We start from the raw sequence: 14497 nt of genomic DNA, 5'->3' as shown, positions 1-14497 counted from the left end.
TTTTTTTTTCTCACACACGCACACACAAAAGGAAAGCCTAGTACACGTCTCAAAGTAATCTGTGAATCGATCCATTCTTCGTTTTCTTCCTGTCTACCTTCTACTTTATCTTCATATTGTCGACGCCTTCGCCCTCGCGCCCTCTCACTGCTCCATCCGCTCCTTTTTGGTTTCTCCTTTGACCGTCTCTCCTCGTGCCGAGAATATTTGTGCTGTTCGCTTGCTACCCGTGGGCGTTCTTTTTATTTCTTTGATTCGCATACGCCTGGTTTGCGGTAACTATGTATATGCGCATATACACCTGCTCGTCTGTCTTGTGCGTGTGTGTGTGTTTCTTGATTCCGAGAAAGAGGATGGCACTCTTTCCGCCTCTTCTTTCTCTTTCCATCTTTGTTTCCGTTCTTTGATTTGTGCCTTTTTTTCCAACTTCTATTGTGACGCTGGAGGGTGATCGACGAGGCCGCGCTCGGGGGCACCTCATCTATGACATGTTGAGTGGTTTTGTCTTTGACATTTTCGTTTTTGCACTTTTCTTCGTTTTCATGTTTCCTCGTGTACGTTTCTCTGCCAACCAAGTTTTTTTTGTTTTGTGCGCTCGTCTTAGCGTCTTTTCCCTTCTTCTTTTGTTTGTTTGTGCTGTGCTTGAATGCGACGGCGTCTCTCTCTACTGGGAGGCACTCTCTTCCATCGTTTTCGTGTATTGCCCAGTCCCTGTCTCTGGGCGTTTCTGTCTCTATGTGTCTTTTGGGGACAGCGCGACGATTCAAGTATCCGCTTGTCGAGAAGCGAGTGTACGACGATCTCATGGTTTTTTGGCACGGAAACTCGGTTACTAGGTACTGGTGGTACAGCAGACGGTTAGGACACCCAACGTACGCTGATGCGTTATCCTGTCTTCATGTGCACATTTCGCTTTTCCTTGTTATTACGCCTGTCTCCTAGAGTCCTCCGTTTCAACCCTACTTCTTTCTACTCTCTCCTTCACTGGCACTGCAAGTGAGCAACTTCGAGATTTCTAGCTCCCTTCTCACCTTCCTCGCAGCAGCCACCAAGCGCGTTTCTTTCCCACCTACGCAGTCCACATGTGTTCTTTGTTTTGTTTTGTTTTGTTTTCTCGTTATCATTGTTGCAAGCCTTCATATGTGCGCTGCTCTCCCTGCCCCCTCTCCCCTCCCTCCCTCCTCTTGTGTGTGTGTGTTTTCTTTTTCCCACCTCTTTTGAAGGCCTTTCCGTTGTTCATTTGTTTTCGCTTGGGCCCTTCCACTTTGTTTTCCCGTCGTCGTTCGTTTTGTGTGTTCTCCTGTGTAGGTTACTCATTCGAATTCTTCCTGTGCTGGTGCCCTGCGTGGTGTGGGCTTGTTTTCTGCTCTCCATGTGCTCCTCCGCCTCCTCCACCGGCAAAACAGCCAAACAAAGACGCATATCTCCGTCCAATCTTTGGGCTGCCTTAAGGATGCGCATCGGGCCCGTCGGAGAGGAGAGGAAGGTGGGGAGAACGGCTGCCAATAACACGGAAGGCCTGGCAAGTCTTCGGGAGGGGGCCGCGCCTGCATACCGCTGCCCACCTCGATCGTGTTCGATCCCGTCTATCGAGTATCAAACGCATAAACATAGACGGCTGGTGGCAGGCACGGGCAGTGGCCGCGTCATCGGGGTTTGATGTTTGTTGTCGTTCACAAACCCATTCAATCCCCGAAGGACGTGTGAAGTCATCCTGCCACCGAAAATGTGCAACGAAGCGGTGCGGCTATGTGAGACTCATGCAAACCGTGTTGATGTCCCCAAGTGGCGCGTTTCTCATTCCCCATCTCCCCAACCGCTTCCCTCTTCCAAGCGGGAAATTGAGAAACGCATGAGGTGTTCAGCAGCATAGCCCCGCAGAGGCCGTGAACGTCTCTTTTTTTTCTTCGCTCCTTCAGCTTTAACGATTTGCACCCGCCCTTCTTTTACCCGATCAGAGATGCTCTGTGTTCTCTTTTAGTGCCCTTCCGCTATACCACCGTTGTGTTTCCTCGTGTGTTCTCTCTCTCTCCCTTGACACACATGAGAAAGCGAAACACCGTCGCGAGAGCATGATACTACCCGCGCGCAGCGTTTTTGTGCGTGCTGCCGCGATAGCGAAGCTGCTTTCAGAACCACCGTGATATAACTCGTTCATGCTTGCATGTGTGACGAGAGGGACTGCCCCCTCCCCTCCCCTCTTCCTCTCCTCTCTCTCTCTCTCTCTCTTGTTCATGTTTTTTGCAGTCATAGGAAAGTCTTTTGTATAGTATTTCGCTAAACGCTTTCCTTCTTTTTTTGTTTTTCTGCGTGTATCTCCGGCGCTGTTGCCCTATAGCATGCGTGACGACCACGCCAACACACAGCTAGTGACACCTACGCATGCTGATTCGCAGAGCGCCTATGCCATCATGACAAGGTGCGGTGGACATGTCGGGGAAATAGCACACACAGACACACACACATATACACATACAACAACACTCGCGAGGGTGTATACTTGCTGTCACTGTTTCAAAATCATGCCAATCGAGAAAGAGAAGCCTTTGCAGGCTTGTTTTCCGTGTCTTTCCATTTTCAAGAAGTGGCTGCATAATCCCTGTTGATCAACCCACTCTTACGTGTACCCCTTCTCCGTGTTTCTGCTTTACCTGTCTTGAGCGTTTTCTTTTCCGCCTAGTGCTGCTTGCTTTCTTTTCCTTGACGTGTATGCCACCTCTACACATATGGTGCTTCCCACCACTACCTTCATTTTCTTCTAGGAGCTACTGTTCTTGGGCTCTCTATTCTATGTGTCCCTCTCTCTCATAGCATCATGTTAAACTATGCTTCTGTGCAACCGATAAAGGCCTACACACCAGAAACGGCATGCGCGGTGATCGAAAAGAAGGGGGTATGCGTGCTTATCAGACACCTTTTCCATCATCGTACCAAAGAAACGAAAAAAAAGCCAAACAAGGGCTTTACGGTCCGCAACAATACACTCCCGACAGATGTACACACACACGCACACACGCACACCAAAGCAAGAGAAATGTGTCACAGAATAAAGAATGACGTGAAATAAGGATAATAATCAAACACAACAAAAAAGGTCAAGCCTCTGAGACGAGGAGACACGCGCCTTCGGAGAACCACGTCAGAGAGCAGGCCAACACCACCACTTCGGAATACTCGTTTACTCTTTTTCTCACCCCCGTTTTTTTTGTATGTTGTGACAAATCTGAGCTTGACACATCCGCATCCGCTCTTCATCGAGACAGGCACGCATATATTTTTCTTATGTAACGGGGTAACTGTCTTTTTTTGTGAGGGGGCCTACTTTCACCCAAAATGTATCTCTTATCTTTTCCTCGTCTATCTTCTCTCATCGATCTTTTATGAAGCTCTATGGTTTTGACGCCTTCTTTTTTCGTTCTTGTGTCAGTGTTTTCTCCCCCCTCCCTTTTTATAGCATGGCATAGTGCTCAACTGTTTGAGAGCGCCCTCGACTCTATGGATCTGCGCCCATTACCCTCGCTGTCTGTGGGTGTGTATTGGCATGCATGTGTGTACGCATGTCGGGGTGTTTGTGCTTGTATGTGTCTGTGTGTATGTGCACGCAGCACGGCGTGGAGGTCACGTCGTGCTCGCCACAAGTTGGCCGGGCATCACCACCAAGCTCTTCCGAGCAGGCACATGCACGTTTTCCCTTCCGTTTCATTTTCAGTTTCTCCTCTTTGGTGTACGCAGGCGCACACACCACCAGCGAAACGAAACACACAAAACTGCCGAACATGGCAGCAGTGCAGTGGCAAGTGCCACAGACAGCGATTCTGTCTCTCTTTCTTGTCCCCCATCCCCCCTTTCGCCCCTTCGTTTGATTTCAAGCAACTCTTGATGGAGAAATATCGCACACATACGCACGAGGAACACGCGCACATCGTGGATCCACGAAATGGCTGAGCACCAAACGCCGACGTCCACGCATCTGTCAAGAGAAAAAGGAAAACGAGCCGGTGTAAATTTGCCTGAATTTTTTTTTCGGCTCATTCTGCCTTTGTTTGCCTCTTTCTCTCTCTCTCTCGCCTGCTTCACGAAGAACGTGCACTTTTCGTACTGCCTCTTTGTGGCGCTCGTGTATGCTCGCTTTCTCTGTTTTTTTTTTGTCTTCGTATCGCTGTTATGTTGACAGGAGTGTGCCTCTTGCTTTTTGTGTTACGTGTGCGCGTGCCTCCTATGTTGCGTTCCTGATTTCCATTGTTGTACTCCATTCCGTCCGGGCTCGCTCTATCTTCTTTTCATCACCCCTTCGTGAACCACGGGCTGTACTTGGCATTTTCCACTCTCCCCCGCCGTTGGAGCTCTGCAGCGTACATATTACGGTATAGATGTACCCAAGAATGTTGAATGGTGGTGGCTATCGCTTCTCCTGTCCTCCCTCTTTTCCTCCTCTCATGCAGCTCGTGCGATGAGATCGCACTGAGAAAAACGCTTGTGTCGCCGGGATAGTGCCCAGAGAGCTGGTCAGCTATTAATATTGGTGCAGGCATGTCTTCTGTCCAGCTCATCTCCCACACTTGAGCCACGGCGCTTGATCGTTTTTGAATCCTCGCCTTCCCATTGCGAAAGCGGTGTGCCCTCCTGTAGGGGGCGCCTCCGCTGTTTCTCCCGGGCGGCTGCTGGCAACGACGTGCGGGCGTGTGCGCGTGTGCTTAGCGGCTCTCTTTCGTCTCTCTCCTGCCGGGGAGGATGGCAACTGGTTTTACCACCTCGTGTGCGAGCTCCAGTCAGCGCCACCCCGGCCAACCCCCACCACGTCAGCCCCCGGACAAGAGACGATGGTGGGTAGGGAAGAGGGGACCCTGCGCTTTGGTAGAAGGCATCGAAAGGACAAACAGCGATTCCGTAGGGGCACAGCACCGAAGCCAGTCCCCCTCCCCCTACCTGGCGACGTCTAACAGGTTTGTGAGGTCGCCCATCACAGACTAGTGGATGGTGATGGAGCCCCTCAACAGAGTGATCACCTTCTACCCCTTTTCCCTTCTCTTTATGGTTTCACACGCTGGCGAGGGCAGCAGGTGCTCACATGTGTTCAAGGATGGTTGACAGGTACGGGTCAAACGGAAGAGGCGGAGGAAATACACGCTCTCGTGTTTTCTTCCCTTTCTGCCGTCTTGCTCTTTTTTTCAAGACGTTTTCGCCACCCATGGGAGCTGCTCGTTTCGCTTTCTTCTTGTGGTGCTCCTCCTCGTATGTCTTCTGGTGCCTCTCTCCCCCCCCCCACCACTTCTCCTCCTCTTCTCTCTTGTGCTCCCCCACCCAAAGAGCGGGAGAGAGGAATACGCTGCCGCTGACGTGTCCAAGTGCTCAACAGAAGGCGTCACTCTTCTCTCCCGACTTTCGTTCATTTTGTGTGGTGGTTGTGTTAGCTTCACTGTGCCCCTTCTCTTTGTTTTTGTTTTGCGCATTGGTGCGGAACGCAACGAGGAGGCCGCGGGCCGCAGAACGCTTGAGCTCCCTCCGCCGCCGCCACCACCACGCGAATGAAAAGAAAAAAGGCGATGACGGGAGAAGAGCGAAAAATTTCGGACTCCCTTGTCCCGTCTTCGTTGTCTTCCACTTCACGTCTGTGAGTCGCGCGTGAGGGAAAAGGGCAACAGAAGGAAAAGACGCGTTGTTCTTCTGTTGTGTCTTTTTTTTTTGAGTCTTGGTGTCTTATTGTATGTGATGGGTACCAGGACGTCTTGGAAGAGGCGGATCCTCTCCTGAAGCTGGCGATGGTGACGAAAAAGGGTGCGCAGACGGAGCAAGACCGAAGGTGACGCAACAAATCTGCTTCAGCCACTGAGTCACGCCAAGTGACGTCAGTGCGGGGACATGGCTTCCTCTTTTCGCCTCGTCGACATTTCCCTCCCTCTGCAGCCGTGGGAAGGCAAAGCTGGAAAATGGGAGTGAGCGAAGCATGAAGACAATAGGGGGGATACTGTGAACGGTAAAGCCTCACTCTTCTACCTCCACCTTGCGAGAAGAGCATGTCTGTCTTGATGATTCATTTTCTCTTGAACATATCTTCGTTACAGCGGTCGCGTACGCTCGTGTCCGCTGTACAGCGGAGTTTGAGTAATGAGGAAAAAAAATGAATAGAATCCGCAAGGGTGACTCGCCGTGACAATGCCGCCTGCGAGTGTGAGCATGCATTCGGGATTCATGTCGTATGAGGGAGGAGGGTTGTGGCGTCTTGACCATCACCCATGTATGTGTAGTACCCATCGCGCATTGAGCAAACATGCGAGCATTTTGGCTCGTCCACCTCCTGTCATCATCTGTTTCTCAGAGACTCCGCTGGCGTCGGAGAGAGGGGGGGGGTGAAGGGCGGCAGTTTCAGCTCTGGAATCTTGTGTGGAGGCCAACGGGCTGGTTGTGTGCAGCGCTCATCTTTCTCATCACATGGCGAGGAACGCTTCTTCGTCCCACGCAAGCTGTTTTCTCTGCGTCTATCCATGGCTCACTGTTTCTCAGAGAGCTCCTGGACAACACTCCTCACCCAATTCTCTTCTCTTCTATGTGTTTCTTATGCCATTTTTTTGTTGCCTCCCGCAGTGCGGCAAAAGACGGCGTTAGCCTGACCTGAAAGTGTCTCTCCCCCCCCCCCCGTGTGGAAGCTCATCCGCCTTTCTGCCCGCCTCTGTGTGTTGGTGCATACTCTTGGGTGATTTTGCGTACACGTACTCGAGGTGTAACGCCCCCACCACCACGCGGACGGAGGCCCTCTTCCTGGATAACGGCAAGCGGAGGAGAGAGAGTTTGTGAATGGTGGCGGGAAGGTGTCACCGGCACAGACACAAATCTTGTGACACACGTGCTCTCCTTCTTATAGAGTCATCGCATCCGCGCTGAGAATCGGAACGACGACGACGATAGGGAGTAGAGGGCAGGGTCGCGGTTCCACACTTACTGAGATCTCTTTTCTCTTCTTTTTTATGTTGCACTTTTCGTTCGTGGCTTCCCCACCCTCGTAGCGGAATCACGCTTCATAGGAATGTTGCGGAGCGGTGCCTTATGCAAGGCACTGTCGTCCCCGGTAAGCCACACAGAAGCATCTGCAACGGTGTCTTCTCGCGGTAGCGCTGCCGACCACTCCATACCTGTCGGTGTGCCTGTCTTCATCGACGCTTTTGAAGAGTTGACGACTGCGAAACCCTCGCCACATCGGGAGTCCCATATCAGTAGCAGCAAGAGTCCCAACGAACTTGAACGCTGTAGACGGTTCTATCACGGTACACAACCGTGTGAGCAGGTCCTTTCCGCGCCACCAGTGCGTGAGACGGTCATCGGTGAAGAGGAGGATCTCTCTCTCTTGCATGCACAGTGCGTATGCAGCTCTGATGTGCAGCTGGGGACCACGCAGGCAGCCTGCGCATGGAGGCCTGCGTCGCCTGAATTCACGGATCTCGTCCCCTTTCTCACCTCACAGTCACCGCTGGAGTCGTTATGCTCGAGCGAGTCCGCTTCTGCGGCACCCTTGTCACTAAACGCCACTCGAAGAGCGTCTCCTCGAGATGCCCCCACCGCCACTGCCGCTGCTCCCACGACTTCAGGTGATCCCTTAAAGATGACGATGGCAACCGCGCCATCACTCACAGTCCACACCGATAGCAACACTGGCCGCGCGCAGCACTCGCGCACCAGCTCACTACTGTATTACAGTCCGTATATCCACTATGATGGCAACAGCGAGAGCCTCGAGACGGACGCTGCACTGCATCGCAGTCACGCGGCGATATCGTCCGCTATCTCATGCTTTCACGCGTCCTCCTTGGTTACGCCACGTGCGCTGCCGTCGTACCCGCTTAGCTCTAGCGCCAGAAAATCCATGGCGCTGACGAAACTGCCGGCAGAGTCCCCCCGCGGTGAAGGCAGTCGAAGCTCGTCACCTACTGGCACGTGTGGCGGGGCTGCTTGTATCATCTCTGACGCGCTCACGCTCACCCCGGAAAAACCTGATCACCTTCTGCGTGCATTAGCCAGTGAGGAGGGAGCTTACGTGCCACCGCTCAGCACCTCTACCACAACGCAGTGCACCATCCCACCAATCACAGCACCCCAAACGGGGAAGCAAAACGTGAACACTAGGAGCGGTTTTGTTCCAAGTGTGCCGTCGATTCGCTTCCCCGTTGCCTATTCTATCCCCGTTAGCGATTCGGAGCGTAGCCTTGCCAGCATCCCTGCTCTCGGGTATGGCCCACGCAGTACACCCAACGCCTGCTCCTTGACCTCTGCTCGTTCGGGCCGCTCTGCGCGATCGGCGCGTCACTCTAACCGCTGCACCTCAACACTGCGCAACGGCGTACCAACGCTGAAGGAGCTCTTTCCTACTCTGCCCGATGATCTCTACCTCACGCGCGATCGGCTGTGCATCTCGCATGGTAGCAAGCGGCGACTCGGGTCTGGCGCGTACGGCATTGTGCAGCAGGCAGAGCTCTACCCGCCAGGTGTCGAGGCACCGCGCATATTCACACCGACGTCGGAAAGTGCTGCGAGCACGTCGATCCCCAGCACCCCGTGCTTCTCGCCAGCTAACGGCCGCGTCTCCATTCATAGCTTCTCATCCATCGCCGCTGCTGTCGGAAACCATCAGAACGTGGCTGGCGTCAGCAACGGTGGCTACTATGGAGCTGAACAGACGGGCAGACCCGGGGCTACGGCAATGGTTGCCAAAACGAGCGGCAACATCCACTTTCGCACAATGTCGACGCTCAGCAGCGATAGCGTCACCGCGTCGGCCTTGCCGGTGCACCAGCAGCCGTATAACGAGCAGACCGCGTCGTTCTACAACGGTGTGGATGACATGGTGCGGTGGAGCAGCGCTGTAGAGTCCGTGAAAGACCTGCCTTGGGGACATGCGCTGAACTTAAACGACGATGCGATGCCGAACATGACTACAGCGCAGGCCACCGTGCTATCGCCGACGTCGGGTTCACATGAGACACCGGTGTTTGATGCAGTGAGCACTGCCTCGTCTGAGGACCAGGACAGCGCCTCACACTCTCCTTTTGCGGAGAGGTCCCTGCACTGCAAAACCACGGCGGCGACCCCAATGGACTTCAACTGCGAGACGCAGAACGACCTTCAGCTGCCGGCGGTGCTGGGGCTACGCTTGGGTCACAATCCTGACTTGCGTGTGAGCCCGCGGACGTCGCTGCTTGTCTCCTCAGGTCACCTCAGCAGCCGCGACTGCGGCGCCGCCACAGCAGTGGACGACGCAGACAAGAGCACGGTGCGCACAGGCATATGCGAGGAGGGGCGCGACTGCCTCGCTAGCGTTATCGAGCCTGTGCGTCCATCCAGGGGCGAAGGGGAGGCCGTCGACGGAGAGACGGAGCCGGGGGCGCAGCACTCCATGACCTCCAGAACTGGCAGGGGGGCTTTTTCGTTGCCGCACTCGCCGGTGGGGGGAGGTCGCGCCTACCGCAGCAGCAGCAAGCGTGTATGGCGTCGAGTCGCGTGCGAGCGTGGGGATGGGAGTGAGGGATCGGGGCTGCGCACATACCCTTTTTTTACCTCCCCAATCACCCGGGAGGGCTCCATGGACACCTCATCGGCCGCCGTTGTAGAGGGAAAGCCAACGTCCTGCTGTGAGATGGTGGTGTCAACGGCCACCGTAGGTGCATATCTGCACCGTTTTCTGTCGCGAACCGCCGATATTGTCTCCTCCGAGTTTGTTGACCACGTCGACGCCGCTAATAACAGGACGCGGGAAGCAGCAGTGGTGGGAGCCGACGCAAGCGACAAGGCGCGGGCGGAGGGTTATGGCTGTCTGCCAAGCGCACTGCCCCGTGCATTTGAGGAGGGAGAGGAGTGGAGGGAGGATGAGTCTGCGGAGGAGACGAGTGCGACACCGGAGCGTCGAGGCCCTGAGGCGCGGCAGCAAAGAACGCAAGAGAGTCTGGAGATGAGCAGATCTTCCTTTCTGGTGAGCATCAGCTACACTGAACACGAGCTCACGTGCAACGACGCAGGGGATGAGACGCTGATGCTGACGGCGCAGCCGGTGATTGAGGGAGCGATACGGGAGCCCCAAGAAGAGCACCAGCACACAATGGATCAGACGCCAGAGGGGACGGAGAAAACACCGGGAGCAGGGCTTCGCCTTAGAGGAAAGGAGCATGACATCAGCTCTGCGGGGTCGGAGGCACAGAGTGAAACGCGGTCCTATGGTGAGGCGGCAACGACCACTTCCACCGATGTCGTGTTGGCGGCAGCAGCGGGGGAGGCAGAGCGGATAGTGCAGCGCTTTGCGCACCGTAGCACAAGCGCCTCAGCGCCAGCCTCCACCGCGGCGGCACAAGGCGCAACCGCCGTCGTTTTCGCCCCCCGCACACACGTGAGAGGCGGTGTCGGTGCGAATGGGATCCTTGGCGGGAACCTGACCTCCAGCAGCACCTCCAACTTATGGACTCCGAGCTGTACGGCTCCCACCGGGGCTTCCGCCGCCGCGTCGGCGATGTCTGCAACATCTACAACGAGGCCCGGTAACCTTGGTGGCGCACTTGTGTCGGGCGGCACCACCAACACGCTGCAATCATCCTTTGACTTTCCGCGTACTCCGGCCGTTCATCATGACATGAACCCGTCGATGGTCTCCGATGCACTTTCCAGCGGTGCGGTGCCGTTCCGCTCGGTCGCCACCAAGGTGATCGAGAAAGTGGATCTCGCCCGCAATGCCATGAAGCTGAACGCGCTCCACAATGAGCTGCGCATGGCAAGCCGGCTCCGCCATCCGTGTCTGGTGAACATATTCGGCGTTGCCGAAGATGCCAAGCACTTCTACATTGTCATGGACCTCGCAGAGAAGGGCAACTTGGCACAGTACCAGCAGCGGTTTGGGGTGAGGGCCACATGCGAGATGGCACCGCGATTCACGGCAGACGTTGTGCTTGCCCTTGAGTACCTTCGCGACGGGTCTCAGCACTCTTATTGGGTGACGCCGCCCCCCGAAAGCACAGATGACAGCCTGCTGCAGGACCACAGACACTGCACACCCCGGACGCTTAGGATGAGAGGGACTGCAAGCGCGGCGAGCGCCACGGAACCGCGCGGCTTGCCCGGCTCCACATCCACGCACTCCCTGCGTCAGGCCACCGAAAGTGCCTCAGTGGCAACAGCGTCGAAGCGACTGTCGCTGAGTGCTCCAATCACTCCTCCTCTGCCGTCACAGCACACCGGCGCGACCGATGTCACTGACAGTGTTGGGGCGGATATGTGTAGTAGCGCCTCAGCCGTGGGGCTGGTTCCGCGAGAGTCGATGTCTGAGCCGTCAGAGTCGCCTTCGCGCACTTCTCCCACGGCTTTCGGACTTGAACCCCCTGTGCCTGCTCACACCGCCACTCTCCCACGGCAGCAGGATGACAACGGCAGGTCCCTCGAGCAGCATGACAGCATCATCGTGCACCGCGACCTCAAGCCTGAAAACCTACTGCTCACCTGGGACTTTCACGTGAAGCTGGCCGACTTTGGCGATGCGTGTTTCTACGGCGACAGTGAGGCGAACAACTTTGGCGGGACACCGTCCTACATCTCGCCGGAGGTGTTCGCGCGCTGTAAGGCGAGCCCGTACAGCGACTTGTGGGCCTTGGGTTGCGTGCTGTACGAGCTCCTGGTGGGCGAGCGGCTCTTCTCCGGCTCGCTAGTCGAAGTCGGCACTGCTGTGCAGAAGTTCAAGCCCGAGGCGTTGATTTTTCCTGACACGCTGACGTCCACAACGGCGGATTCGTCAGCTGCGAAGGAGAGGGGCGCGCGGGAAAGAGGCAGCGGGGCTGGTGCTGGCATTGCGGAAGCTGCAAAGGACTTGGTCCGGCAGCTCCTTCAGCCGGTGCCCGAGGAGCGCCTCGGGTCGGCGGAGCGCGGCGGCTTCGACGCCCTCAAGGCACACCCCTTCTTTGCGGACATACGTTGGGACAAGGTGCTGCAGGCGACGACCACGACGACCAATGACACCAACTACGCAGCAGAGCTGGCCGAGTACCTGGAGCCGACGGAGGCGGTGGTGTACTGCTCCCCGGTGAAGCTGCTGCCGACCCTGGAGGGGAGTAGCTCCAAGGAGCATTTGAGCATCAAGAGCGGCAGCACCAACTCTCGCAGTACGCAGATCGCGCTGTTGATGGTGCTCACCGATGCGCCTCGGCTGCTGCTGGTGAACCTTGACCTGAACATGGTGCAATTCGAGATTCCATGGTCGACGGAGCTACGCGTCGGTGTCCTGCGCACCGAGCGTTTCACCATCACTGTCCCCGTCAGCGACGTTCTCAGGTCCCCCTCGACGCCTGTTCCAGGGTCACCGCTGCCGCCGGCGACGACAGCAGAGACGACCCCGATGCGTTCGAACAGCAACTTCAGCGCGGCTACGGCAAACACGATCACCTACACCTTTTCCGATTGCAACGGGCGTGCTGACTTGTGGGGCGTCAAGATCCATCACCTGCAGTCGATGTGCTCCGCGAAGCTGGAGTCGGGCAGCGCGACCGGGAGGAGTCTGCCGCGTCTCTACTCCATCCCAGTGCTCCCCACGGCTGGCGGGGCATTCCATTTGCCCCGGCCCAGTGCCTCCTATCAGCAGCTGCAGCACCAAAGGCGCCGTGACACCCCCACTCTCTCTCCACGTGCAGGCAGCCGCTTCCTGCAATGGCCGCGCACAACGCCTCGCACCATGCGCGCTGGGAGTCTTAGCAGCTTGACCATTTCGAGCAACGAGCACAGCATTGGTGCGCCGCGCGACGTGCGGGCTACTGCAGCGACGGGCACCTGCGCAGCACTGAGCAGCGATGCGTGCAGCGGTACGTTGTCGGCGCGCATCGCGCCGGCGACACGCGCACGTGCCACCTCCTTCTCCCACCGCACTTCTGTCTCACAGTCGTCTGTCTTCACTGTGAGCAGCGCTGCAGCAGCGACACCAGGCACGTCGTCAGCCATGCTGCATTCGTCTGATCTGCTACAGCCACCGTCGTTCACAGGAGCGACGCCCCCGTCTCTCCATCCCCGCTCCGCTACCGTGGCCGTGACGATTGCATCCCCAAACACAAGCGACTCACCACGCGACTCTCTGAATACCTGGAAGACGAATGCGGGCAACAGCGAGAGTACCAGTACCCCCAAGTCCCCGCTCGAATTGGACTGCACGCGGAGCGCCGCATGTGTGCGACCTGCTGCCCCTCCTCCACTGTGCAGTACCGCTAGCACATCCGCCAACACCCCTGGAGTTTCTCCTACCAGCACAACCGCCATTTCTATTGGTGGTGGGGACTCACCGCAGTGCGGTGGCAATGTGAGCGAGGCGCGCTGGAATGGGTGCTTTCTGCCGCCTGCCACATCGGTGTGCGCTTCGACGGGGGCCTTGCATCCCTTGAGTGCATCAGCTGCGGCGACCTATACGTCCGGCTCAGTGCCGGAGAGTGCGCTGGGGTGCAGCAGCAGCGTTGGTAACGTCACACCACACCTGGCGTTCTGCAGCGGGCCCAGATGTGGGGGTGAAGGTCTTCTATCTAACAGCTTCGAAGGTGCCCACGAGGCGCTGAGCCAAGGCGAGGGCACGCCGGGCCCTTGGAACACACCGACACAGGCTGATAGCACCCCAGGCACCCCCGGCGTCTTGCGTTTGCCGAGTGTTTGCCGAGACAACGAAGAAGGAGGCACAGTTGGAGGCGGCGCGCCTATCATTGCGTTAGCGGAGACGGCACCAGCTGCGGCAGCTGCTGCCGCTAAATTGTCGATCAAGCGGTCACAGGCGCGTCAGCAGTATCATGGGGCGCAGAAGATGAAGAGCAAGCCATGTTCAGTAGCAGCGACATCATCGACAACAGCAGCAGGGCTGGAAAAACGCTAGCCTCTCCGACGTTTGTGCCTTTTCTGTTTCGTTGGTGAGGAAAGCGGTGGGGTGCACGTCGGTGTTGCTTGCTCTCTCACCTTTTGCACTACCTCTGCGACGACAGCGAAGATGCGAGGAGGTGCCCCACCACGCCTGTCTACGTTTCGGTGGGTGGGTGGGGCAGAAATGATTGTTCATGGAAGGATGGATGTGGGCGCGGTAGGGTGCAGAGGGAGCTCGGCACAGCGGCCGTACACCGGAATAGAAAGGGTCTCACCCCCTTCTCTCCTCTCTGCTTCGCCTCAAACGACGCACTCTTCAAAGATCCGCAGCATCGAAGAGAGGGAGAGAGAGAGACGCGCGCACATACGTACACTACTCCCTTCAGCCACTTTAAGCGTAGGCGTGTATGTGTTTTCCTCTCTCCTGCTCGCTCCTCGCACCACGTGTGTTTGTCTTCCCGCCCCCCGTCCCGCTCTCTCGCTTTCTTTTCCTTTGCGCATGCACCAGCATTGTGCATGTACGTGCCTTTCTTTTTCTCCCCATCTCGTTCCCGTCGCCCAAACACATCCGTCTTTGCTGACTGGCGAAGGCGGCAGGCGTGCAGACGTACACAAGGGCGGAAAGGGAGAGCAGAGATGGTACTTGATGCTA

The 14497-nt window shown here is 56.6% G+C and overlaps 1 protein-coding gene across 1 annotated transcript; it reads left to right on the top strand.

The window, feature by feature from the left end:
• Positions 1-7021: 7021 nt before the first annotated feature.
• LMJF_31_1530 (putative protein kinase) lies at positions 7022-13861 on the top strand (the record flags this gene model as incomplete). The annotated part of the gene is made up of 1 exon (XM_001685087.1): positions 7022-13861. One exon carries the CDS (start codon positions 7022-7024, stop codon positions 13859-13861), a length of 6840 nt encoding a protein of 2279 aa, XP_001685139.1.
• Between the last annotated feature and the right edge of the window lie 636 nt (positions 13862-14497).

Source organism: Leishmania major, chromosome 31 (genome assembly GCF_000002725.2).
Source record: "Leishmania major strain Friedlin complete genome, chromosome 31".
Classification (NCBI taxonomy): domain Eukaryota; phylum Euglenozoa; class Kinetoplastea; order Trypanosomatida; family Trypanosomatidae; genus Leishmania; species Leishmania major.
The sequence above is the reverse complement of the archived record's forward strand: the minus strand, read 5'-3'. Positions and strand labels throughout refer to the sequence as shown.